The 24170-nt window shown below is 51.5% G+C and overlaps 2 protein-coding genes and 5 non-coding genes across 11 annotated transcripts in view; 5 read left to right on the top strand and 2 right to left on the bottom strand.

The window, feature by feature from the left end:
* AURKB (aurora kinase B) overlaps positions 1-14668 on the top strand; it is a 14725-nt gene extending 57 nt beyond the window's left edge. The window contains exons 1-9 of one of the 5 annotated variants that reach the window (XM_040629992.1): positions 9972-10056; positions 10380-10452; positions 12009-12144; positions 12256-12310; positions 12418-12609; positions 12878-13016; positions 13127-13275; positions 14036-14210; positions 14361-14668. In XM_040629992.1, the coding sequence (XP_040485926.1) occupies positions 10405-10452; positions 12009-12144; positions 12256-12310; positions 12418-12609; positions 12878-13016; positions 13127-13275; positions 14036-14210; positions 14361-14534 (1068 nt within the window). In that variant the 5' untranslated portion in view covers positions 9972-10056; positions 10380-10404 and the 3' untranslated portion in view covers positions 14535-14668. Of the gene's footprint in view, positions 864-9971; positions 10057-10082; positions 10101-10379; positions 10453-11979; positions 12145-12255; positions 12311-12417; positions 12610-12877; positions 13017-13126; positions 13276-14035; positions 14211-14360 lie in introns of those variants that run through there. The other 4 variants (XM_040629993.1, XM_040629995.1, XM_040629994.1 and 1 more) reach the window with 4 other exon arrangements.
* On the top strand, positions 271-342 carry TRNAP-CGG. Its single transcript has one exon. It is a non-coding gene; the product is annotated as a tRNA-Pro (tRNA).
* On the top strand, positions 847-918 carry TRNAD-GUC. Its single transcript has one exon. It is a non-coding gene; the product is annotated as a tRNA-Asp (tRNA).
* TRNAG-UCC lies at positions 2122-2193 on the bottom strand. The gene has a single exon. It is a non-coding gene; the product is annotated as a tRNA-Gly (tRNA).
* TRNAW-CCA lies at positions 2750-2821 on the top strand. Its single transcript has one exon. It is a non-coding gene; the product is annotated as a tRNA-Trp (tRNA).
* Positions 14669-20043: 5375 nt separating the features above from the next.
* On the top strand, positions 20044-23320 carry BORCS6 (BLOC-1 related complex subunit 6). The gene has a single exon (XM_040629991.1). It carries the CDS (start codon positions 21555-21557, stop codon positions 22614-22616), a length of 1062 nt encoding a protein of 353 aa, XP_040485925.1. The 5' UTR covers positions 20044-21554; the 3' UTR covers positions 22617-23320.
* Positions 23321-24011: 691 nt separating this feature from the next.
* Positions 24012-24085, bottom strand: TRNAI-AAU. Its single transcript has one exon. It is a non-coding gene; the product is annotated as a tRNA-Ile (tRNA).
* Positions 24086-24170: the final 85 nt, after the last annotated feature.

Below are 24170 nucleotides of genomic sequence, written 5' to 3'. Positions count from 1 at the left end.
ATCCCGGGCGCTCAGAGTAGTCCTGGAGGGCTGCGCAGCGTGGGGTGGAGGCCGAGACCACTCCCTCCTACTTCCCCGACGTTATTTCCTGGGAGGAGTCGGAGTTCGCGGGCGGGAGCGGAGATTCCCAGACCCGGCTCAGGAGTCGGCGGCGTCCGGGCGGGTGGTCCCCGCGCGCGCGCCAGGTCGGCTCAGCAGCGAGCCGTGGCCCTAGGACCGCAGCAGGCCTCGTTCGACCTCTAAAGGCGTCCGCGAGCGTGCTCTCACGTCGGCTCGTTGGTCTAGGGGTATGATTCTCGCTTCGGGTGCGAGAGGTCCCGGGTTCAAATCCCGGACGAGCCCGGCTTCGGTTTTGGCGGAGACCTGAGTGGCCCCAGGCGCTGATGGACAGAACGGTGCAGCACCACGCACGCGGCCCTGCAAACCTCCCCGCCGGCCGGGAGCCTGAAGTCGGTGCGCTGGGAGCTCTTTTGTTCCGAGTGCCCAGCCCGGTGGCCGGAGGGAGCTCGCGGCCCGCAGCCGGGCCCAGCGAGCGGGCGGGGAGGACGCAGGCACGTGGGGACTTGCGGCCAGCCCTTCGCGTTCCCGCCCCGCTTCTTCGTGCTCTGCGCCCCTCCCGGCCGGCCGGCTCGGGCTGTGAGGTACTGAGAGTGGAATGGGGCGGGACCTATCACGACCCGGTCTTCGCGGCCTCGCGGGCCGGTGGTGTCTCCGGGTCGCTCAGGGGCGGCCCAGAGTGTGCGCGGGTCTTCAGCTGGCCCTTCCAGCAGTCGGAGGGATGGAAGCCTGGGCGAGCGCGTCCAAGATGCCAGATCACCGAGCCGGAGAACACCGTGTTTAGCTCCGTCCTCGTTAGTATAGTGGTGAGTATCCCCGCCTGTCACGCGGGAGACCGGGGTTCGATTCCCCGACGGGGAGAAGTGCTGTTCTTTTGCTTTTTCTTTTTTATTTTTTTTTTTTTTTGCAGTTTACACTTTTATTTTTATTTATTTATTTTTTTATTTTATTTATTTTATTTTTTATTTTTTTTAATTTTAATGATTTTTTATTATATTATGTTAGTTACCATACAGTACATCCCCGGTTTCCGATGTAAGGCTCGATGATTCATTAGTTGTGTATAACACCCAGTGCACCATGCAATACGTGCCCTCCTTACTACCCATCACCGGTCTATCCCATTCCCCCACACCCCTCCCCTCTGAAGTCCTCAGTTTGTTTCTCATAGTCCATAGTCTCTCATGTTTCATTCCCCCTTCTGATTACCCCCCCTTTCTTTATCCCTTTCTTCCCCTACCGATCATCCTAGTTCTTATGTTCCATAGATGAGAGAAATCATATGATAGTTGTCTTTCTCTGCTTGACTTATTTCACTTAGCATTATCTCCTCCAGTGCCATCCATGTTGTAACAAATGTTGAGAACTTGTTCTTTCTGATAGCTGAGTAATATTCCATTGTATATATGGACCACAACTTCTTAATCCAGTCATCTGTTGAAGGGCATCTCGGCTCCTTCCACAATTTAGCTATTGTGGACATTGCTGCTATGAACATTGGGGTGCATATGGCCCTTCTCTTCACTACGTCTGTATCTTTGGGGTAAATACCCAGTAGTGCAATGGCTGGATCATAGGGTAGCTCAATTTTTAACTTTTTAAGGGACCTCCACACTGTTTTCCAGAGTGGCTGTACCAACTTGCATTCCCACCAACATCCTTTTGCTTTTTCTATCATCCTGTGAAAAATCCTACTCACAGCAAAGTACCTGTCCCCGAGCGTGGGATGAAGATTTTCTTTTAAAAGAGGGAGATGATAAAGGGTAGTTGGTCCTGACTCTCAAGCTCGCATTCCAAACGTTCGAGTTTGTGTTTCGCCTGAAGGAACTTGCATGTTAAATGTGCGGCTGATTGATCCATTTATCCCCTCGGTTCAGTGGGTGTGCTGATGAGACGCGTCCGCTGGCGACGACGGAGGCTCAGCCGGACAGAACGCCGGAAACTGTTGCCCCACTCTCTCCGCCACGGGGCGCGCAGCCTCGTGCTCGCTGTGCATGGGCAACGGGGTCCAGGCCGAGTGGCGAGCCCTGAGCGAGGGAAAAGTTTCATAAAGGAAAGCGACACTGCGTTGGCCGGGAATCGAACCCGGGTCAACTGCTTGGAAGGCAGCTATGCTCACCACTATACCACCAACGCCTGCTTTACAGACGGTGTTCCAACGCTGGGACTTCAATACGTGCACAGGCCCGTGGCCTTAGTGACGAGACTCCCGACCAGTGGCGGGTGGGCGTGAACGAGGCAGCGGGTGAGGGGCGCCCCTGTCACCCCGCGAGAGACTGCGCTTGACCGCGAGCAGCCGACACAAGGAAAGCGAGGTTCAGAGGATCTGAGTGAGGGGCTTTCTGAGCCACTGGCAGAGCGGGGGTTACATCTAAGATTTGTCTGCGGTGGGCATCAGGACTGCAGTGACACCGCGGTGGGCTTTGTCATCCCCAGAAATAAATCCCAAACACACCAGTCGCTTCTCTGTTGAGCGAGCTCCGTGTGTCCCAAGGTTAAAGAGTTGGGCCTTACGCCAAGCGCCCTTAAGCACAATTTGCCCAAAGAGAGAGGTTCCATTCCGACGTGTCCACGCGTGGCTCTGAAAGTAACTCAGGCTGAACCTTGGGGGAGGGGCCCGAGAATATAGCTCCGCCCCTTGCCATTGACGATCGCTCTGTTCACGACATCCGGCGCGCCGCGGATTCGGGAAGGCCTCGTGGCGCAACGGTAGCGCGTCTGACTCCAGATCAGAAGGTTGCGTGTTCAAATCACGTCGGGGTCACGGAAAGTTGTAATTTTCTATATCTAGATGTGCATCGGTATTTTTCGGGCAAAGGGGGAAAATTAATTTCTTTATATTAGAAAAATAGAAATCTCAGTGTCTCTGTGGTTTTTCTCCCCCCAAAGTGTATGAATTTTCTCCTAAGATACAAATTTAGGAAGATTTTGCTTTTTGTTTTTGTTTTTCAAATTTAGGAATTTCTATTACATCTTAACTATTTCTGTCAAATCAACCAATAGTGATACCTTTCATCTCATAGATATTTTAGCTATCTTAGCGCAGATCGTTCAGGATCAGCTCCGAGTTCTTGTTCAGAAAATGTCTTTGGAGCAATAAAGATTCTTTATTGGAAAGGGTGTAGCAAGAATTGATCGTTATTATACGTAGCAATTAATTAAATAAATACAAATGTTTTGCTGCTTCCGGTCTATTGGTGGGGGCGGGGGGAGGTTGGCAAAGTAATACAGGCCAGCCACTCCATAGGCCTCGTCCTTCCCAGCGGGAAATTTCTTCCTGGATATGTCTTTCCTAAGTAACAGTGCGTCTACTTGAAGGTACCAGCCCTGGGCTGCAAAAGAGGAATTCGGGCGGGCTCAGCACCATGCGCATGCGCGGAGGCTGTCGCTGTGCCTCGCCTTCCCCGTCTGCTCCGCTCCCCCGGCCGCTGTCCGGCTTTCTGTTGGACCGGTCACTGTGTCACGTGTGCCAAGACGGAGGCAGACAATCCGCCCTCCCTTGCACAGGCTGTGGCTGCTCGAATTGGGAATTGCTGATGGCTTAGGAAGGCGACAGCAGCCCAGGAGCTCTGGCCACCTGACTCGGAAGGCAAGTGATGGGGGCGGCAGGCAGCCCCGCTCCCCATCACTGCCCACCCTAAACAGAGCACCTTTTAGGAGATACAAAATGCTGATTTTTTTCAAATTCTGTCTTGCATGAGACATTTATTAGCTGACATTAATTCATAAATATGAAGATCCTTCTCTCATCCACGGGGGTCAGGTGATGTGTAGTCATGGTGATAGCTAACATGGGGGGCTTGCTGTGTGCCAGGCCCAGTGCTGAGTGCTTTAACGACCCTATTTCAATTAATCGTGACAGCAGCAGCCCTGCAAGGCTGTAGAACTATGCCCGTTTGAGAGCTGACGTTTAGAAAGATTGAACCGTTTGCCAAGGAATACACATTGCAAAGGGTAGGCTCAGAGGTGCACCTGTAACACTCAAGTGCGTGAGCTTTCTGCTGCCTGGTGCTCCCTAAAAGCCCACCTGAGGAGTGACCAGGTAAGCGTGGTGGCCCCAGGAAGAGAAGCATGCTTGCAAAGTGCGGTTTATGGTCTGGAAGAGCCCTGTATTAGGGATGGAATATTTCCAGTCTATAGACCAAATCCAGTCCCCAGACACGTTGCTGTGACTATTTGCTGACATTAATGGCTCAGTAAATTTCACACGTAAATCTAGATTTCTAGCTTCTCTTTAAAAAAATGGAAAGATCTGTCCATATGTGGGCTACACTTTCACAAGCTGACTCTTGTTTCTGTCTTTCAGACATGCACTCCCTCTTTGCCACGCTCCCCATCACTGAAGCTGAGCTCCTTCATACACCCACTTAGGGTCCATCCAGAAAACCTGGTGTTCAGAAAAAGCCTGGATTTTTTGGGCAGAAACAGCACAGTGAGTTTCCCACCCTGACCCCTTCTGCTTCAAATACATAGCACTGATAGATAAAATATAAAATATAGTGAACTAAATGGCCATAGGTAGGCTTAGAAATGAACAGTTCAGTAGTCTAAATGCAAACCCTTGAAACCGGGCTGATGAGACAGATCTGCAGGGCTGGCCTCCAAGTGTATAGTGACAGCAGGTATATTACAGGCCTGTCAGAGAACAGGGACTGACTGGGGACAGGGAGGGAAGCCAGAGCAGCAGCATTGTCCCTGTATCAGGAAAGGAGGCTGTACGAACAGCCAACTCCTTGCCGGGAGCTGCAGACACGGTAGGGCGGGAGGACTCAGATGTAGTCCCAAGACAAGAAACACACGCAACTTTCCCTCTCCTCAGTGATTGCATTTGAGATACCCTCAGTATCACAGTGGGACAGGAGCCCCCAAATATGAACTGATTGGGGGTGCGACGGTGGCTCAGTCCGTTGAGGCTGCAACTCTTGGTTTCCGCTGAGGTCGTGATCTTACCATAGTGAGACCGTGAGATCGAGTCCCGAGTCCGCACTGACCAGGGCACCTGCTGGAGATTCTCTCCCTTTCCCTCCCCCCAGAGAGTGTTTTTTTTCTCTCTCTCTCTCAAATAAATTTTTTTTTTAAATCTCTTTAAAAAGAACTGATTGAACTAGGAGCAAGGAGGCGAGGCAGCAACCACGGCCAAACTGTAGATCAGGGAGGAGTGACTGTGAAGAAAGAGAGAGAAAACAACAAAACAAAAAGCTCTCCCAGCCAAGATGAAGTTACAAACCCAAATTCCAAAACAGATGAAGGAGCTTCACGGTGAGAGCATACCCGGAACAGAGACAATCATGGGACCATAAAGGAAAAGAAGTCTATAGAGCAGTCTGACAAAGAATTTTAAGTAAGTATGATTATGATACATGAAAAGGTAAATAACAAAGTCAAACCATGAGACAAAAAGACAAAAATTCAATAAAAGCATATAGATATGCAATTGACCAATTAGAAATCTTGCACATGAATGACAGATGTAACCAAATAAGTCTGTCTTACATTCTAAACTGGGCACAATCAGAGAGAGAGTTTGTTATTTTAAAAAGAGAACTCAGGAATTTACCCAAGCCACAGAACAGAGGGACAAGAAATTTTTAAGCACAGAAAAGAGGGAGGCCTGGGGCGCCTGGGTGGCACAGCGGTTAAGCATCTGCCTTCGGCTTAGGGCGTGATCCCAGCGTTACGGGATCGAGCCCCACATCAGGCTCCTCCGCTATAAGCCTGCTTCTTCCTCTCCCACTCCCCCTGCTTGTGTTCCCTCTCTCACTGGCTGTCTCTCTCTGTTGAATAAATAAATAAAATCTTTAAAAAAAAAAAAGAAAAGAAAAGAGGGAGGCCTGGCTCAGTCCGTGGAGCATGCAACTCTTGTCTGGGGTTGTGAGTTCCAGCCCCACACTGGGTATAGAGATTACTTAAAGATAAAATCTTTAAAAAAAATAAACAAGGGGCGCCTGGGTGGCCAGTCAGTTGAGCGTCTGCCTTTGGCTCAGGTCATGATCCCGGGGTCTTGCGATCAAGTCCTGAATCGGGCTCCCTGCTCAGTGCGGAGCCTGCTTCTCGCTCCCCTGCTTGTGTGCTCGCTCGCTCTCAAATAAATAAATAAATAAAATCTTCAAAAAATAATAAAATTAATTGATTAATTAAAGCATGAAAAAGGAAGCTAAATGATGTGGCAGAGAGAATTAGAAGCTCTGACTACCTCAAAGAGGAATTTTTTAAAAAAGGCAATAGAAAATGGTACAGAAACTGGGTACATAGACAGTTCTTAAAATTTTACCCTGGAGCTTCACCTGTATGACTTTTATTTCACTAAAAAAGAAAAAAAAATCAGAAGCAAATACGGCGTTGGTTAAGATTTAAATAATTGAATAGTAGTTCCGTGATTTTAAAAAGTATTATTTTTTCTTTTTTTAAGATTTTATTTATTTGACAGAGAGACAGCCAGCGAGAGAGGGAACACAAGCAGGGGGAGCGGGAGAAGAAGAAGCAGGCTCATAGCGAGCAGGGAGCCCGATGCGGGGCTCCATCCCGGGACCCTGAGATCAGGTCCCGAGCCTGAGCCACCCAGGCGCCCCAAAAAGTATTCTTGATATTTGAAATATTTCATCATTTTTTTGTGGTAAGATAGACTTAACATACAATTTACCCTTTTAACCATTTTAACATATATAATGCAGGGCTCTGCAGTGTATTCACACAGCTGTACATCAATCACCATGATCTGATTCCAGAACGTTTCCATCACTCTGAAAAACCCTGTACCACTGGCAGTCACTCCCCACTCTCCCCAACCCCAATCCTTGGGGCTATTGGCCAGGCTCCCCCGCCCCCAACCAGCGCCTTCCAGACCCTCCTGAGTCTACTCCTCCTTCCTGAAAGAGGCTTACTGGCTGATGATGAGAATTCTTGTCTTGAAACTTCTTTGGGGGATATCCCATTATCAGAAATAAAAGAGACTAACGTCTGTACCTCCCGAACCATCCTGCCCTGACCTTTGGATCACAATCCAATTCTAACCCTTCCTAGTCTTGGGGAAATGCAGCCCTAGCAAGAGCAGTGACAATTCCCCCCTCATGACACCTCAAGAATCACTGGGGTAAACAACAGAGATTTTGTTCACGAGCTTCAATGGGCAGTAGCCGACAAAACAGATAGCTTTTGTTTTGTTTTGTTTTGTTGTTTATGAATAATGCAAATCCCGGTCCTATGCTGGTGCAGCCAATATTCGTGAAAGGCCAAATAGCTTCTGGCATAATGGGCCAGTGGGAATTTAAAGACTGTGGGGGAGAGGGACACTGTATTAGATCTATCAGGGCATATCCCACCCATGCACTGTGTCCCCTGACAGAGTCCAGAGAAATCTCCCTTCCCTAGGTCACAAGGAATAAAGTACACGGCAGGCGATAGAATTTTTACAAAGCTTTTTTTTTTTTTTTTAAGATTTTATTTATTCGACAGAGATAGAGACAGCCAGCGAGAGAGGGAACACAAGCAGGGGGAGTGGGAGAGGAAGAAGCAGGCTCCCAGCGGAGGAGCCTGATGCGGGGCTCGATCCCAGAATGCCGAGATCATGCCCTGAGCCGAAGGCAGATGCCCAACGACTGAGCCACCCAGCCGCCCCTAGAATTTTTCATTAGCTGGTCTCTCCGTGCCAAGTACGTTGATGAAGTCACCACAGTTGTGATGGGCTCCCTCATCTTGGGAAGTGGGGTTGGGCTGACCCTAAGACCCTTTACCAGTCTCCTTTGCAGTAGTCATGGGACACATTTTTGGCCAACAAGAAATCTCTTGGGTACTTCTGGAAAGGCTTCTGCTCATCCTGGTAAAGAGGGCAGAGACCATTGGTGGCCATCTTGCAATCCTAAGGGGCATGTCAAGAGAATTACAGAAAGACCAATCCACATCGCTAACAAAACCACTACCTATCTGCTGACTTCTTGCTAAGAGAAAACAGATCCCTATTGTTCATGCCACTGCTGATTGGGTTTTCTGTAACTTTCAGCCAAGAGTGTTACAGAGTGATGGAAAGACCCATAAGGACTTCTTGGATTTCCATTTGGCTGAATCGTATGAAAATGGTATTTTTGTAGATCAAGTGATTGACTCTCAGCAGTTTTGCATCATTCACTCACACTCAATGGCTAAGAACATAGGTCTGTAGATGTGTGTCAGTATGCTTTCGATAGCAAGTAACTAAACTCTTGAGTCAATGCTTTAGGGAGGAGACCTATTGGTCCCTATAAGGAAAGTGCAAAATAGGCATCGAGAGGCTGAACAACACCATCAAGGTCTTGGGTTCTTCCCAGGCCTTCTACAAAGCTGGCTTCATTCTCAGGCTGCTCCCTTCCAGAACACTAGCAGCGGCAAGGTGGGCTTTGTGGAGAAGAGGAGTTTCTGCCCAGCATTCTGGACAAGAATCCTAAAACTGCCCACTCACTGGGTCCCTTGGATCACATGCTGATGCCTGAACCATGATATCTTTTTGAATCTTGCTTTCCTTTCCTTTCGATAAATACTCAGAAGTGGAATTGCTGGATTCTACGGTAGTTCTGTCTCTAAGTTTTTGATGACCCTCCATACTGTTTTCCCTGATGGCCGCACCAATTTGCATTCCCACCACAGTGCACGAGGGCTCCCTTTTCTCTCCCTCCTGACCAGAACGTGTTACTTCTTGTCTTTTTGATGACAACCATTCTAACAGGTGTGGGGCTATATCTCATTGCGGTTTTTGATTTTCATTTCCCTGATGATTAATGATGGTAAGCATCTTTCCTGTACTTACTGGCCATCTGTAGGTCTTCTTTGGAAAACTGTCTATTCCAATCTTCAGCCCATTTTTAAATCAGATGGTTTTTGCCATTAAGTCGTATGAGTTCACTAGATACTTTGCATATCACCCCTTATCAGGTGTATGATTTACAAATATTTTCTCCCATTCACTAGGTTGCCTTTTCGTTTGTTGATGGTTTTAGAAGTTGTTAGTTTGATGTAGCCCCCCTTGATTTTTGCTCTTGCCTTTGCTTTTGGTGTCAGATTTTTAAAAATATCGTGAAGACCCATGTCAAGGAATCTACAGCCTGTGTTTTCTTCTAGGAGTTTTATGGTTTCAGGTCGTATGTTCAAGTCTTTAATCCATTTGGTGTTAATTTTTGTGTGTAGTGTAAGATAGTGGTCCAGTTTTATTCTTTTGCAGGAATGGCTGTCCAATTTTCCTAGCACCATTTTTTTTTTAAGAGCACAGAAAAGAGGGAGTTGTGTATTCTTGTGTATTCTTGGCTCCTTTCCCACAAATTGATTGACCATATATGTGTGGGCTTGTTTCTGGGCTCTCTATTCAGCTCCATTGGTCTATGTGGCAGTTTTTATGCCAATACCGCGCTGTTTTAATTACTATAGCTTTGTAATGTAGTTTGAAGCCAGGGAGGGTGATGCCTGTGGCTTTGTTCTTTCTCAAGATTGCTTTGGCTATTTGCGTCCTTTTGTGGTTCCATACAAATGTGATATTGTTTTTTTCTATTTCTGTAAAAAAAAAAATAAAAAAAGCACCATTGGAATTTTGATAGAGATTGCGTGGAATCTGTGGCATGCTTTGGGTAAAGATAAGTGTTTAAATCCGCTGGGAACTAGGTAGTTTGCTTTAACGGTGCTGGCGTAATGAACTCTCCCATCTGTCGAGAACAAAACCCTGGTTCATACACACAGAAGGATAAATTCCAGATAGGTGGAAATTTCAAATTAATGAAAGATGTGAGAACATTGGACTCGGGGATGCCCGGAACTTCCCTAAGCCGGAACCCCCGGCGGGCAGCGTCCGGCATTCCGCCTCTTGCATTGGGTCCCACGGCCTACGTCACGGGGTGTCCAGCCAATGAGGACTAGGCGTGGACAGCGTGCTCAGCCAATGGGGCCAGGGCGGGAGATTTGAAAGGGCCTCAGCGGGGGCCGGGCCCGGCAGGTTCAGTTGTTTGCCCGCGGCCTGGAGTGTGGCTGGGCCACGGGCTCCAGGTGAGCTGGCTTCCTTTCGCGGGTCTTGCGCTGGGAGAGGACAGGTGATCAGGCAGGTCGGGGGTCCGTTGGGCGGCCCGCGCGCACCCGCCGGGCTACTGGGAGCTCAAGAGTAGAAGGAGGGTCCTGAAAAGGGGGTGTGCAGGAGCAGGGCGGGGGCGGCGAGACGAGCGCGCGGGTGCGCCCCGATGAGCCCTCGAATTGAGCAGCCCCCTTTCACCAGCCGCAGACCCGCGCTTCCGGCTCGATCGGTCCGACCCCTCCCTCTCTCGCTCCCTCTTTTTTTCCTGCTTCTTACAGCCCTGTTTCCCTTGTCTGCCCAGCTCTCCTCCCCCCTTCCCTCTAAGGATGGCCCAGAAGGAGAACGCCTACCCCTGGCCCTACGGCCGGCAGATGGTAAGGGCTTTCCCGCTCCCCCCCCTCCCGCCCCCCGCTTGGAGAGTTCCTGTCCGGGGATTTGAGGTGGTGCCGAGGGCGATCCTCCCAGTCTTCCCCGCTTTGCTCCAACGAATGGGTCCCAAGAGTTTGCCGGCGGAAACCGGTCTGGGCATTTGGAACTACATCCTGTCGGGTGCCGCCAACTTGAATCTGATCACCCTATGAGAGCCTCTGCAAGGTTGAGCCTATTTGTCACAAATCCAAATGGTATCTGGGCCTGAGCAGGCAGGTTTGCCCTTTGGGCCATGATTCCTAACCCTTGTCCTGAACAAATAGGCTAGACAGGAAGTAGAGAGAGACTCTGAACGGGGTTTTTACGAGTTTAAAAGATTCAGGACATGTTAAATTAATAATTTGGAATTTGTTTTAGTGACTGGAGTGAGATCAGGATCTAAATAGATTTATTTTCCAGTTGTCCTAAGACCTTTTAGTGGACAGTCTGCTCTCTGATTTGAAATGCCAACTTTATTATATAAAATGCCCACCTCTTTGTGGGTCTGTATCTGGACTCTTGTCCAACTTGCTTACTTGTAAATTCTGTACTGATATCGCTGCTGGAGAATGGGTTTTTAGGGCACGAGCCTTTCTTCTTCTCTAGGCTAAGAAGGAAGGGGCTGTCATAGGCTTTGCTCCCTGTTGGTGGGGCTTAGGTATCCTCAAGCGTCCATCTGTCCCCTTGTCCACCAGCTCCCGCCCTAATGGAGCACTTAGTGAGGCTGTCAAGAACAGGGGCTGAATGAGAAACCATTGTCCCTTCTATAGTGGTCACTCCCGAAAGGAAGTCGTGTATACTACTCCGAGCAGCTGCAAGAGAGAAATGGTCCGGGGCCATCAGAGTAGCCTTCAGTGTCTCCAAAGCCTGTTGTTGCAAAAGGGTGGATACTGGAATTTGTCGCAACATTCCAGACCTCCAGGACCTTATCTAAGCCTTAATAGACTGAGTTTCTAATTTTTTCTAATTTTTAAAAAAATTTTTAAAATATTTTAAAGTAATCGCTACACCCAACACAGGGCTCGAACTCACAACCCTGAGATCAAGACCTGCATGCTCTACTGACCGAGCCAGCCAGGCACCCCTAGACTGAGTTTTTAGAGAACTGTGAGAATGTCTTCGCTAAAACCCCTTGAATTGTGGGGTTTTTTGGTTTTTTTTACCTGGCCCTCTACTCCCCACTGGGATGGGGGAGGGCAGGGTGAATGAGTGTGGGGTTGCGGACAGTAGCATAGAGGTTAGACTGTTTTGTGCCTGAAAATGTGGTGTGGGCCAGGGCCAAGGAGGTGAAATGTTCGGTGTTGGGGTGAGTCCTTTGCTCCTTATCTTAGGCCAACCCAGGTCGCTTATGAAGAACCCGTTTTAATATGGAGCAAGGAGTGGATCCTTGGGCTGAGTAGCAGAACTGCGGTCTCAGTGCTCCTCTTCGAACAGGGGGTGGGTGGCCGGCTGGCTGGGTGGGTGGACAGCAAGTATTGAAATGCTGCTTGTAGCACATTCCAACCCGCTCCCTGGGACAAAGGCACCATCAGAGCTCCCGGCTGCTCCTTCTCAGACTCAGCCTAGCCTGAACACCCTGCCCCAGAGAGTCCCCCGGAAGGACCCTGCCACCCCGTCTGCACTTGTCCTCATGAGCCGCTCCAATGCCCAGCCCACAGGTAACTGGGACACGGGAGGGGATTGAGCTGAGGGGACTAGGGTCTATGGGGAGGGTGCCGGGATGAAAATGTCAAAGGGGGGGGTGCTCAACTCCCCTGTTGTTTCCTTAGCTGCCCCCGGCCAGAAGGTGGTGGAGAACAGCAGTGGGACACCCAACTTCTCAACGTGAGTACCCAAGCCTTGGGGTGGCCAGAGAGGAGGGGGGAGAGCGCGGCGCCCTCGGGTGACCCACCAGCCAGCGCTCCCCTGCCTTCCCCCCCACCTCTCCTCAGGCGCTCCTTCACCATCGATGACTTTGAGATCGGGCGTCCTCTGGGCAAAGGCAAGTTTGGAAATGTGTACTTGGCTCGGGAGAAGAAAAGCCATTTCATTGTGGCTCTCAAGGTCCTCTTCAAGTCTCAGATAGAAAAGGAGGGCGTGGAGCACCAGCTGCGAAGGGAGATCGAAATCCAGGCCCATCTACAGTATGAGTCCTGCTCTCCGCCAACCCCAGCCCCTCTTTCACCCCCTGCCCCATCCACACTGCTCTGCAGCGGTCCCTTGACCCACCGAGCTCCCAGCCCCGGCCAGGGCCCTGAATCCAGAGGGCCACCCCGGTTCCCCTTCACCACTGCCAGCCCCACTGTCCCCAACCTGGTCCAAATGTGAGCCCACTTTGCTCCACCTGGCACTGTCGTCTTTCCCATGTCCTTTGGCCAGCCTGCAGCCTGAGCACCCCCCTGTCTCCGGCAGGCATCCCAACATCCTGCGTCTCTACAACTATTTCTATGACCGGCGAAGGATCTACTTAATTCTGGAGTACGCCCCCCGCGGGGAGCTCTATAAGGAGCTGCAGAAGAGCCGTACTTTCGACGAGCAGCGAACAGCCACGGTCTGGGCGGATGGGCGCTTTGGGGCAGTGGCAGGGACCCGAGGCTGGGGGTTGGCTGCTTGGAGCTGGAGGTGCAGGCCTATCTGACCTCCTGTCGTTGGCCCTCCCAGATCATGGAGGAGCTGGCCGACGCTCTGATGTACTGCCACGGGAAGAAGGTCATTCACAGAGACATCAAGCCAGAGAATCTGCTCCTGGGGCTCCAGGGCGAGCTGAAGATCGCGGACTTCGGCTGGTCTGTGCATGCCCCCTCCCTGAGGTACGGTGGGCCAGGGCACCGGGCCTGGGTGTGAAAGGCGGGCACGTTCAGGGTAATACCACGCCAGATCTTGGGCCCTGGACACGTGTGGGTTTGTCCTCATATCCCTACAGACAGCCGATCTCTTTACAAAAACAGGAGACTCCCAATTCTCTTGCCTGAATATACTGGGACCCGCTCATCCGGTGGCTGAGAATACCCCCACCTCATTTGTAATGGTTTCATAGAATTGTAGATAGACATTTAACCCGATCCTTTCTTTTTTTTTTAAGATTTTATTTATTTGAGAGAGAGTGGGTGAGAGAGAGAGCACCAGCAGGCGGGAGGGGCAGAGGCAGAGGGAGAAGCAGGCTCCCCACTGAGCAGGGAGCCCCATAGGGGACTTGATCCCAGGATCCCGGGATCATGACCTGAGCCGAAGACAGGTGCCCAACCAGATCATTCCAGCAGGACCTGTCTGATGGACTTTTGAGACGGCCCCAGTTTTCCCGTTCATTCTAAGATGAGCATTGCCCTGAGGTCTGGTTATTTTAAGATACCTCCCTCCAGGTGGAAATGCCGGGGCATGTGTGATTCCACGCCTGGGGCCTTGGATTCTGTCTTTACCCTACTCCGGCCCCAAAGGGCCCTGTCAGAGCCCGGCTGAAACACTCCCCTGGCGCATCCTCGGGTCGCTCGGCTCCCTGTCGGGCAGCAGGGAAACGACAGGTGGTTTTTTATCCTCCGGGATCCCTGCCCCTCCCCCTACCATCCCACCCAGGAGGAAGACGATGTGCGGCACCTTGGACTACCTCCCTCCGGAAATGATTGAAGGGCGCACGCATAACGAGAAGGTGGATCTGTGGTGCATCGGAGTCCTCTGCTACGAGCTGCTGGTGGGAAACCCGCCCTTCGAGAGCGCCTCCCACAATGAGACGTATCGGCGCATCGTCAAGGTCGGGGGGCACCCCCGGTGCCAGCTGCAGAGGCCAGGGGCTGGGAGGCCCCGGGGCCCCGTGGAATTCTCCAGATGGAATGGGGGTGGTCGAGGATAAAGCAGCCGGGATAAAACTGAGCGGGCCCTCGTCCTTGTTCGACCTCTGCAGGTGGACCTGAAGTTCCCCGCCTCCGTGCCCGCGGGAGCGCAGGACCTCATCTCCAAGCTGCTCAAACACAGCCCCTCAGAACGGCTGCCCCTGGCCCAGGTCTCTGCGCACCCTTGGGTGCGGGCCCACTCCCGGAGGGTGCTGCCGCCCTCCGCCCTTCAGTCTGTCCCCTGACTTGTCCCTGTCATGTATGCGGTTGTGTGGGTTTGTATGCCCGTGTTCGTGGAATTGGAAGGGGGGGTGCCTGGCCCGTTGCTTTGCCTGTCTTCTACCTCCTTTTTTTTTAATAAAGGCTGAAGCTTTTTATACAGAGGAGTTTAGATGCTTCACATACAGGTGGAGATTGCTGCGGGGGGTGGGGGAGGATGGCCCCTGCACCTGCTGCCCCTGCCACGCCCACCCTCCTTCTGTTCCCAGCTCCCCCTACCCGTCTCCGGTGGTTTCTTCCCCCTGCTCTGGCTCCTGGGGCCTCGGCTCCCCTCGGCTGTTCCCGAACTCCAGCTGCACCTCTAATCTTTCCTTCTGGATCAGTCTCTGCTAACCTAGGAGCAACTGGACATGCCCTTCCCCTAGAAGCTGTCTTTGTTGGACTGCTCTGCTCAGGATCTAGCACAGGACACAGAGAGGTTGCAGAGGCCACCAAAAGTCACACAGCAAGTAAGCAGGGAGAACCCAGTGTTAAAGTCCATATTCCTTTTTTTAAGATTTTATTTATTTATTTGACAGAGAGAGAGACAGCCAGCAAGAGAGGGAACACAGGCAGGGGGAGTGGGAGAGGAAGAAGCAGGCTCCTAGCGGAGGAGCCTGATGCGGGGCTCGATTCCAGGACCCTGGGACTATGACCTGAGCCGAAGGCAGACGCTTAACAACTGCGCCACCCAGGCGTCCCATGGTTGACATTCTTTTACGTAAACATATTAAGCTGAGTCCAGCCGACTTGGGACATTGGTTCCCTTTGGGAGCTTGACGATCAGCTTACCTTTCCGCTAAACACAGGATGACAGGAAAGAGAAACAAAAAGCCACCCCTCGGGGCGCCTGGGTGGCACAGTAGTTGGGCGTCTGCCTTCGGCTCAGGGTGTGATCCCGGCGTTGTGGGATCGAGCCCCACGTCGGGCTCCTCCGCTGTGAGCCTGCTTCTTCCTCTCCCACTCCCCCTGCTTGTGTTCCCTCTCTCGCTGGCTGTCTCTATCTCTGTCAAATAAATAAATAAAATCTTTAAAAAAAAAAAAAAAGCCACCCCTCTTCCTCCTGGGGGGTCTGGTTGTGTCCTCCTGGGAGGTTGGCCCATATTTTGCTCTTGAAAGCCTGTCTGCATTTCTGTGGGTGGTGTGGGCACTGGCAAGACACAAAAGGTGGTCTGCTCCCCTCATTGTGGCCTGATGGGAAGCTCTGAGGAGGAAGGAGTTTTAGCTTCTGGCCGGCACCCTGAGTTCTAGTCCTCTCTCCACTGTTCATTAGCCATGTGACCTTGGCCAAGTGGGTTAATCTTTATGAGCCCTTTAAGATGGAAATAACAATCCTATCTTGCCTATAACATAGTCTGTTCTCAAGGGCAGTAATGTGCATGGTATAAATAGCATTTAAAAAATCTAGTCTTGGGCGCCTGAGTGGCTCAGACAGTTAAGCATTTACCTTCGGCTCAGGTCTTGATCCTGGGGTCCTGGGATTGAGCCCCACATCGGGGAGCCTACTTCTCCCTCTCTCTTTGCTCCTCCCCCCAGCTCATGCACTCTCTCTCAAATAAATAAAATCCTTAAAAAAAAAAAAAAATCTAGTCTCCATGAGAAGGAAAGCACAGGAAAACATCCACAAAATGAAAAGGCAACTTCCTGAATGGGAGAAAATGCGTGCAAGTCATATATCTGACATATATATATATATATAAAATTTAAAATGGGCAGAAAATCTGAACAGATATTTTCCAAATAAAACATACAAATGGCCAAGAAGTACATGAAAAGATACTCACCATCACTCATCCTCAGGGAAGTGCAAATCAAAACCACAATGAGATAGCCTCACACCTGTTTGAACGGCTGTTATCAAAAGCGCAAGAAGGAGGGGCGCCCGCCTGGCTCGGTGGGTGCAGCGGGCAACTCTTGATCTCAGGGTGGTACGTTCGAGCCCCATGGTGGGTGTAGAGTTTACTTAAAAATAAAATCTTAAAAAAAAGAAAAGACAAGAAATAAAAAGTGTTGGCGAGGATGTGGAGAAAGAGGAACCCTGGTGCAGCGTTGGTGGGAATGTAAATTGGCGCAGCCTCTGTGGAAAGCAGCAGGGAGAGTCTCCCCCAAAACTGAAAGATAGAATTACCATAGGATCCAGTGAATCCATTTCTGGGTATTTACCCAAAGAAAACAAAAGGCTAACTTGAAAATATATATGCATCTCTATGCTCGTTGCAGCATTATTTACAAGAGCCAAGATGTGGAAGCAAGCAAGTGTCCATGGAGGGATGAAGGGATAAAGATGTGGCCACTGAAAAGAATGAAATCTTGCCTTTTGCAACAACATGGATGGACCTGAAGGGCATTATGCTACATTAAATAAGTCAGGCAGAGAAAGGCAAATACCTATCCAGAACCCAAAACAAGCAAGCAAACAAAAAACCAACAACAGAGCTCGTAGATATAGAGAACAGGGGCGCCTAGGGGGCTCAGTCGGTTAAGCGGCTGCCTTCAGCTCAGGTCAGGACCCCAGAGCTCCTTGCTCAGTGGGGAGCCTGCTTCTCTCTTTCCTTCTGCTCCTCTCCTTGCTTGTATTCGCCCGAACTCTCTCTCTGTCAAACAAATAAATTTTGATACAAAGAACAGACAGGTGGTTGCCAGAGGCAGGGGGTAGGGGGTGGGAGAAATGGGTGAAGGGGGTCAAAAAGTAATATATATATAGTTATTATAAATGAACATTTATAAATAAGTATAAATAGTCTTATTCTAGAAAGGATTTAAAGTAGTTTATAAGATATGTAAAACAGAAAATAATAGAAAAGGGGGGAAACCTTCCCCGAAGAACATATATAGAGATGGCAAATAAGCACATGAAAAGATACTCAACCGTGTTAGTTATTAGGGAACGCGAATTAAAACCATGCGGAGACTTTAGCACCACTCACTAGAAAGGCTGAAAGAAGGAAGACAGATGGGACCTAACGAGCTTGACTGTAGGTTTTCCAAACGAACAGAAAAGGGAATTCCCAACCAGGAGACAAACTCCCACACTCGGGCTACCATCTCAAGGAAGTGGCTTTCTAAATGTGAACTAGGTTGAAAGGAAAGGGGGTGGAGTAGCCCCCTCCAGTAGCCCCCTGGAGAAAGCCACGTTCCCCCGGGACCCCTATACCTATGGAGCTTTGCAGCCTTACGAACCCTCTCTGGTCTGGTCTGTGGCAGGACTCTTTCTTACTAGATTTATATTTTGTGCACACCTCAGCTGATCACGGGAATGAGCGAGTCTAAGAGTGTCAGTTGCACACACGGTCTCCTCATGATGCGACTGGAAACACAGCGGGGCGGTATTGATCTCCCTGGCCGACCTACTGACCGCTAAGAGCACATGAGCCTGGGTCCTGAGATGGCTGGATGTGTGGCAGACATTCTGTGCCCATGGGGACAACTGAGGTCAAGACAGATTGTCAGTCATCTGTTTCAAAGCTCAGAGTGAGAGGTTTTCTCCGGGCTACCTGGGTGGGGAATTGGTCGGTTGGGATTTGGAGGGACCATCAGTGGACACCCGGAAGGACGTTCAACCCCCCCAAAGCAGCTGCCAATGATATATATCTGTGGAGAATGTCACACAGAAAAATGGACTAAAACCCAGGGATCCAATCAGATGCCGAGAATGTGGCTACAGAATGATGTTCACGAGGACGAAAAGATTGGCGGTTTGGGGCGCTTGGGTGGCTCAGTTGGTTAAACACCAGACTCGATTTCGGCTCGGGTCATGATCTCAGGGTCCTGGGATGCAGCCCTTCCTGGGGTGGGCTCCCACTTCCAGCTGCCCAGAGTGCAAAACGTAGCAAACTATCCGGAAAAATCCGGGAGGTACATCAGGAAGTCTCTGCCCGCCATCTGGCTTCTCTTGAAACTACTCAGCTTTGCCATCACGGCGCGAAAGCAACGAGAGACAGTTCATAGATGCGTGCGCATAGCTGTATTTCAATAAAACTTATGGACACTGAAATTTGAATTTCATATAATTATGTGAATTCTCATACCCTTTCTTTTTCAACCATTTAAACATGTAAAAACCATTCTTGGCTCACAAGCCATATAAAAACGGTAGTGAGCTGGCTCTGGCCCATGAGCCATACTTGGCTGACCCCTAATTTAGGACACTTTGTGGTTGCTCCCCCACAGCTCCCGCCTCCCTCCCCCACTGCTTTGCTGCTACTGGGATTCGGAGGGAACTGATCCCCTCCTAGCGCCAGGAGGAGCGTAACCGTTTTAACCTAGTTAACTGATTTTTGTCACCTTACCAGAGTGATTGCTTCTGGATACTCAGTCCTTTTTTTTTTTTTCTTCAAGATTTTATTTATTTATTTGAGAGAGAGAGAGCAAGGGAGCAAGAGCTGGGGGAGGGGCAGAGGAAGAAGCAGACTCGCCACTGAGCAAGGAGCCCGCCACCCGTGCTGGCGATCCCAGGAACCTGAGATCATGACCTGAGCAGAAGGCAGACACTTCACCCACTGAGATCCCTGGATACTCCGTCCTAAGTCAATCAGACATGGTATTACCCTGGCCAACGTGACTAAATTGTACATGTGAACCAGTTTAGGCCAGTAAGATGTAAAGGGAAATTAACTGGGGCTTTGGGAAAGATGCATCTTTGTTCTTCTACGAGGTCTAATGGAAGCTATTCCTTTCTCCCCTTCTGGAAGGTGTGGGAACATATCATTCAGGGTTCTTGCTTGCATGCAACAGAATAATTCGGGCTCATTTAAGCATAAATGGACATTATTACGAGCATCCTAGGTGATTCACGGACTCTGTAGGAGCACCAGGAATCCCCAGAAGGACCAGGCGTGGAGTCTGCCCAGCCAGGGAAAATTCCACTGCAGGAGTGATCCGTGATGGAGCCAGAGCCCTGTGCATGGGAAGCTGGGAGAGGGGCTGCTTGATATTTCAGCTTCCGTAGTGGGAAGTGGGCTCTGCCTGATGAGGTGGGAGTGTCTTTAAACATGGAGTCAGATCTTGGGAGATCAAAAAGGATGACAAGTGGCCCCTCTTATGGACTGAAGGTTTTTGTCCCACTGAAAGTCATATGTCGACGCGTTAGCCCCCAGTGTGATAGTATTTGGAAGTGGGGCCTTTGGAGGTAATTAGGTTTAAACAAGTTCATGAGGGTGGGGTCCTTATGATAGGATTAGTCCCTTCTCAGAAGAGGCTGAGAGCTAGCTTCCTCTCTTTACCATGTGAGGGCACGTGGAGAAGAGAGGAAGAGGGGTCTCACCAGGAACCAAATCAGCTGGCATCTTGGACTTCCCAGACTCTAGAAGTGTGAGACATAAATGTCTGTTTTTTAAGACACCCGGTTTATGGTGCTTTGTTATAACAGCCCAAGGAGACTAATACAACCTCCAAAGAATGACAAACAGCAGCCATTTTGCCACCATGAGGAAGCGCACTTGGGGTAAAGCTGCCCCGCAGACAGAAACCAGGTCCTTTGTGACAGCCCTAGGGCGCCGGATCCAAGCTTCTCTGAGCACACTCTTGTCTTGAGACCATTATTGTGTGACGCAATGAAGTCCTCTTGTTTTAATACTGTTGTTGGTTCAACTTGTGTTTTTTATCACTTGCTGAATAAAGAGCGTCTGCCTGCTGAGGGGTAAAGAGAAGACAAGGGGACAGGGGATTGTCAGTCCCCAAGAGGCGGGAGAAGCTTAGAGTAGCCCATTGGTCTCATGGTTTATTAGTCAGGACTCCAGGTCCAAGTGACAGAAACACATCTTGAATGTGTTCAAATCACAAAGAGGAAATCAATGGTTTGCGGTCATTTACTTAATACATATTTATGGAGTGCCTACTATACGCTAGGCATGCTAAGTACTGGTGATAGGGATCAAACAGAAAAACAAAACAAAAAAACTCTTGCCCTCATGGAGTTTACATGAGCAGGTAAGCAAATATGTAGTATGTTATATGGCAGGAAGTATCATGCACAAAAGGAAGGGAAGCGAAATCGGGAATTGCTGGGGAAGGTGGTTGAAATTTTAAACAGGTTGTCAGGGGAGGCCTCACTGAAAAGGTGATATTTGAATAAGGAACTGAAGTTGAAATTTTCCTTGGTAGACTCAGCCTCAAAAAAAAAAAAAAAAAAAAAAAAAAAAAAAAAAAAAGGCAGGAGCAAGTGTAAATCCCTGAGGCAAAGGCAAAGGAACAGTGAGGGGGCCAGCAGCGTGGCTCCAGCGAGATCAGCGAAGGGAAGGGAAGGAAGAGACGGCATCAGAATGGTACCAGGGCTCCGATCTCCGTGCAGAGCCCTTCATTTATTGAACATTTTACCTCCTGGCAAAATCACACACCATCCTCCAAGCGGAGAGATTCTCCAACGTGGAGGGGGCGGGAGACAGACGACAGAGCTGCGAAAGCACAGGAAAGCCCTTAAGCCTGCTTGGTTATCCATCGTGAGTGGCTCTGGGCAGTTCCTCTGCCAGGTCTGCGAGCGGAGATGGTGGACCCAACCATTCGTGCTCTGCTCGGGATTCCGGTTGCATCCCTCCCGATGGACTAAGTGTGGTTCAATCCCGATGGTCCAAACAGGAGAGACTCTTTTCATCCCCACAAACTCTGTAGGAGCCGCATCTCTGGTGCCCACTGGGTGTGTTTGCTAAGCAACAACTGTGGGCGCGACAACTGTGGGTGGAAAGAGTCCGAGTCTCAGCCGGGAGGACTCGGGTATTTCAGGACCTTGATCCTTAGGACTGTCCCCTCCTCATCTTGAGGGGGCGGAGCGACGAGGGCAGCTGTCACCTCCTTCGCCCCGCCCCGCCGGCTCTCCCGTGGGTTCGGTTACTCAATAACAGCTTTTCTTCCGGGACTTCCTGGTCACTGCGACCAATCAGAGTGTTCTTCCTGTCCTGACCATTGTCAGCCGGCTGCCAATCGCGCGCCTGTACCAACGCCCCTTAAAGGCGCCGCCGACGCCGCCCGAGCCGGGGCGAATCAGTTTCTCGGTTCCTGCCCCCAGCTGCGGCATGGAGTCGTCCCGGGGGCGGCCTGGGCCCGAGGCGGACCTTCTGGCTCTGGGGGAACAGCAAGCCGCGATCTTCGGTGGCGGGCCGGGCCGAGCGCCCTCTGAGCCGCCCTCAGGCCTCCCGGTGCCCGGGCAGGAAGAGGCCGAGAACGTTGGGGGCGCGAGCCGCCACCCCGCGGCGTCCCCGAAGACTTCGAGCCGCGGCGCCGTCCACCGAGCCGAGCGGGAGGCTCGGGACGACGAGCCGGGCCGCGGAGGGACGCCGTCCGCTCCGGAGAGCCGCCGGGGGGCGTCGGGTCCCGAGCCCGACCCGCACGGGTCCTCCGGGCGCCAGGACCCCGAGCCTCCGGAAGACGAGCCTGCATCCGAGAGGAGCTGCCGTCGAGGGAGCCCGGGAGGCAGCGGGATGGAGGCTGAGCCGCGGGAGGAAGACGAGGAGGAGGCGGCGGCCGGCAGGGCTGGCCGCTCGTTCTCCAGCCGCCTTCAGGACAGCCGCAGCCTGGACGGGCTGAGCGGGGCGTGCGGCGGCGCGGGGTCCGCGGGGGGTGCCGAGCCTGGCGCTGGCGGCGGGCGCCGCGCCACCATCTCCAGCCCCCTGGAGCTCGAGGGCACGGTGAGCCGCCATGGCGACCTCACCCACTTCGTGGCCAACAACCTGCAGCTCAAGATTCGTCTGAGCGGCGCCCCTCAACCTCCGCCCCCTGCCCCGGCGCGGCCCTGTGCAGCGCCCGCGCCCACTCCGGCCATCCCCCCCATCGATCCCGACGTGCTGCGGGACCTGGAGCGGCTGAGTCGGGAGCTGGGCGGCAGGGTGGACCGTCTGCTGCGCGGGCTGGGTGGCGCGGTGCAGGAGCTGACCGCGCTGAGCGTGGGCTGCATCCAGACCTACCGCGACGCCGTGGACTCCCTAGGCGAAGCCGTGGACATGAGCATCAAGGGCATGTACACCCTGCTGGCGCGCTGTGAAGAGCTGGAGCGGGCTCTGCAGCCAGTTCAGGGGCTGGCGCGCCAAGTCCGGGATATCCGACGCACGCTGGAGGTGTTGGAGGCTCTGTGCAAGTGACCGGGAGGGCAGGAGAGGCTGCTAAGCTAGGGCCCAGCAGGATCCTAAGGACTCTTCAAGGAGCCCTGGTGGAAGCTGCCCGCTGAGGGGAGGCCTATGTATTGGAGGCTCTTCCAAACGCATTTAGCAGGCCTGCGACCACTTGCTGGGTCTTATTCAGGTGTATATGGGGGAAGTTCTAAAGCTGCTCCTGGTGGGAGGGGATGATGCTCTGCTTCTATTAAGTTGGCCATCTGTAGCAACCTTATTCTCAACTCTCTTCTTCAGCTAGAGCACCGTCTGTGGGAACCCAGGGCTTTAGGTTTTGGCTTGGGAGACATGACTGCCATAGTGGTCAAGAAAGGAGAACAGAAGAGGCCCCAGCCCCCACTGTGGCCACCCTAACTCCAGTGGCCACATCTCAGGTGCCAGGGGCTGTGGGAGCTTGAGTGGTCCTTGGCCACACGCCATGCAGACAAGAATGCACACCTGCAGATGGATAACCCCCTGCTTCTGCCCTCTGGCCCCCTACCATCCCCCTTCCCCAGCCAGAACCGGGGTGGAACTAGAAGGAACGCATTGCATGGTAGAGGGGGTGAGGTGGGAGGGGTCTCACTGCTCTCAGGGTTCAGGCAGAACTGTTGCTGGTTTTGAAGCCCACCTGTTGTGGAGTGTTCTAATCAGTTTTGGCTTTCTGAGTTTTTGTGGAATTAAAGTGCTGCTGCTAAGGCTGAGGTGTGTCTCTGTGGGGTTCCAGGGATTGGTGAGCTGAAGGAGCGGGAATGAGGGCCGGTCTTTTTCATGGAGCTCTCTTAGCAGACGCTGGGTGCAGGGCGGGAGTCCCAGGCTACATGGGCAAGGGTATGCGGTTCCTGCTCTCAGGCAGCACTGCAATGGGGGAAGGGGAGACGCAGGAGATGGGGCACATGAGAGACATAGATATGGGCTCAGGGATCCAGTAAAAGCGGAAACACAAGCAGGGTGTACCCAAAGGGAAGGGGCTGTCTTCTCAGATCCCAAAGGGGACAGGCAGGGGCTGGGTGAACTGGACATCTTGACTCAGGTGGAAGATTGGAAACGCTTGTTACCTCCATTCCTGATCCCATTTTCCACACTCCGCCGATCAGTGTCATATTCGTTCCAACGTCTCCAAGCTTCCTGTACACAGTTCACATAGTAAGTTCCAGGAGCCCCACGTTATGGCCGGGAGCGTTATAAATAGAGATCCCAGAAGGAATTCCAGTTTTATTAAACCTTCCTCCTCCCCCACCCCAAGACAGTACCATCTTGCACTGAATTTCAACATGTTTCCATTTTGGGTGTGAAAAGTTCTGGGATTGGAAATGCTGCTCCACCAAACTTCCCTAGTAACAAGAAATTGTAGCGGTTTGAAGATTTAAAAAGCGGTATCCTGCCTGGCCCGTACGGGGATCGAACCCGCGACCTTGGCGTTATTAGCACCACGCTCTAACCAACTGAGCTAACCGGCCAGATACTTTATTTTTTAGTCTGGACCTATATAGAGTTCATATTACCAATCGGTCCCATCTTCAGAATCCGACCTTCAGAAAAAAC

The sequence above is a fragment of the Ursus maritimus genome, unplaced genomic scaffold (genome assembly GCF_017311325.1).
Source record: "Ursus maritimus isolate PB19 unplaced genomic scaffold, ASM1731132v1 scaffold_14, whole genome shotgun sequence".
NCBI classification, from domain to species: domain Eukaryota; kingdom Metazoa; phylum Chordata; class Mammalia; order Carnivora; family Ursidae; genus Ursus; species Ursus maritimus.
Note: the sequence above shows the minus strand (reverse complement) of the source record. Positions and strands in the feature narration are given on the sequence as shown.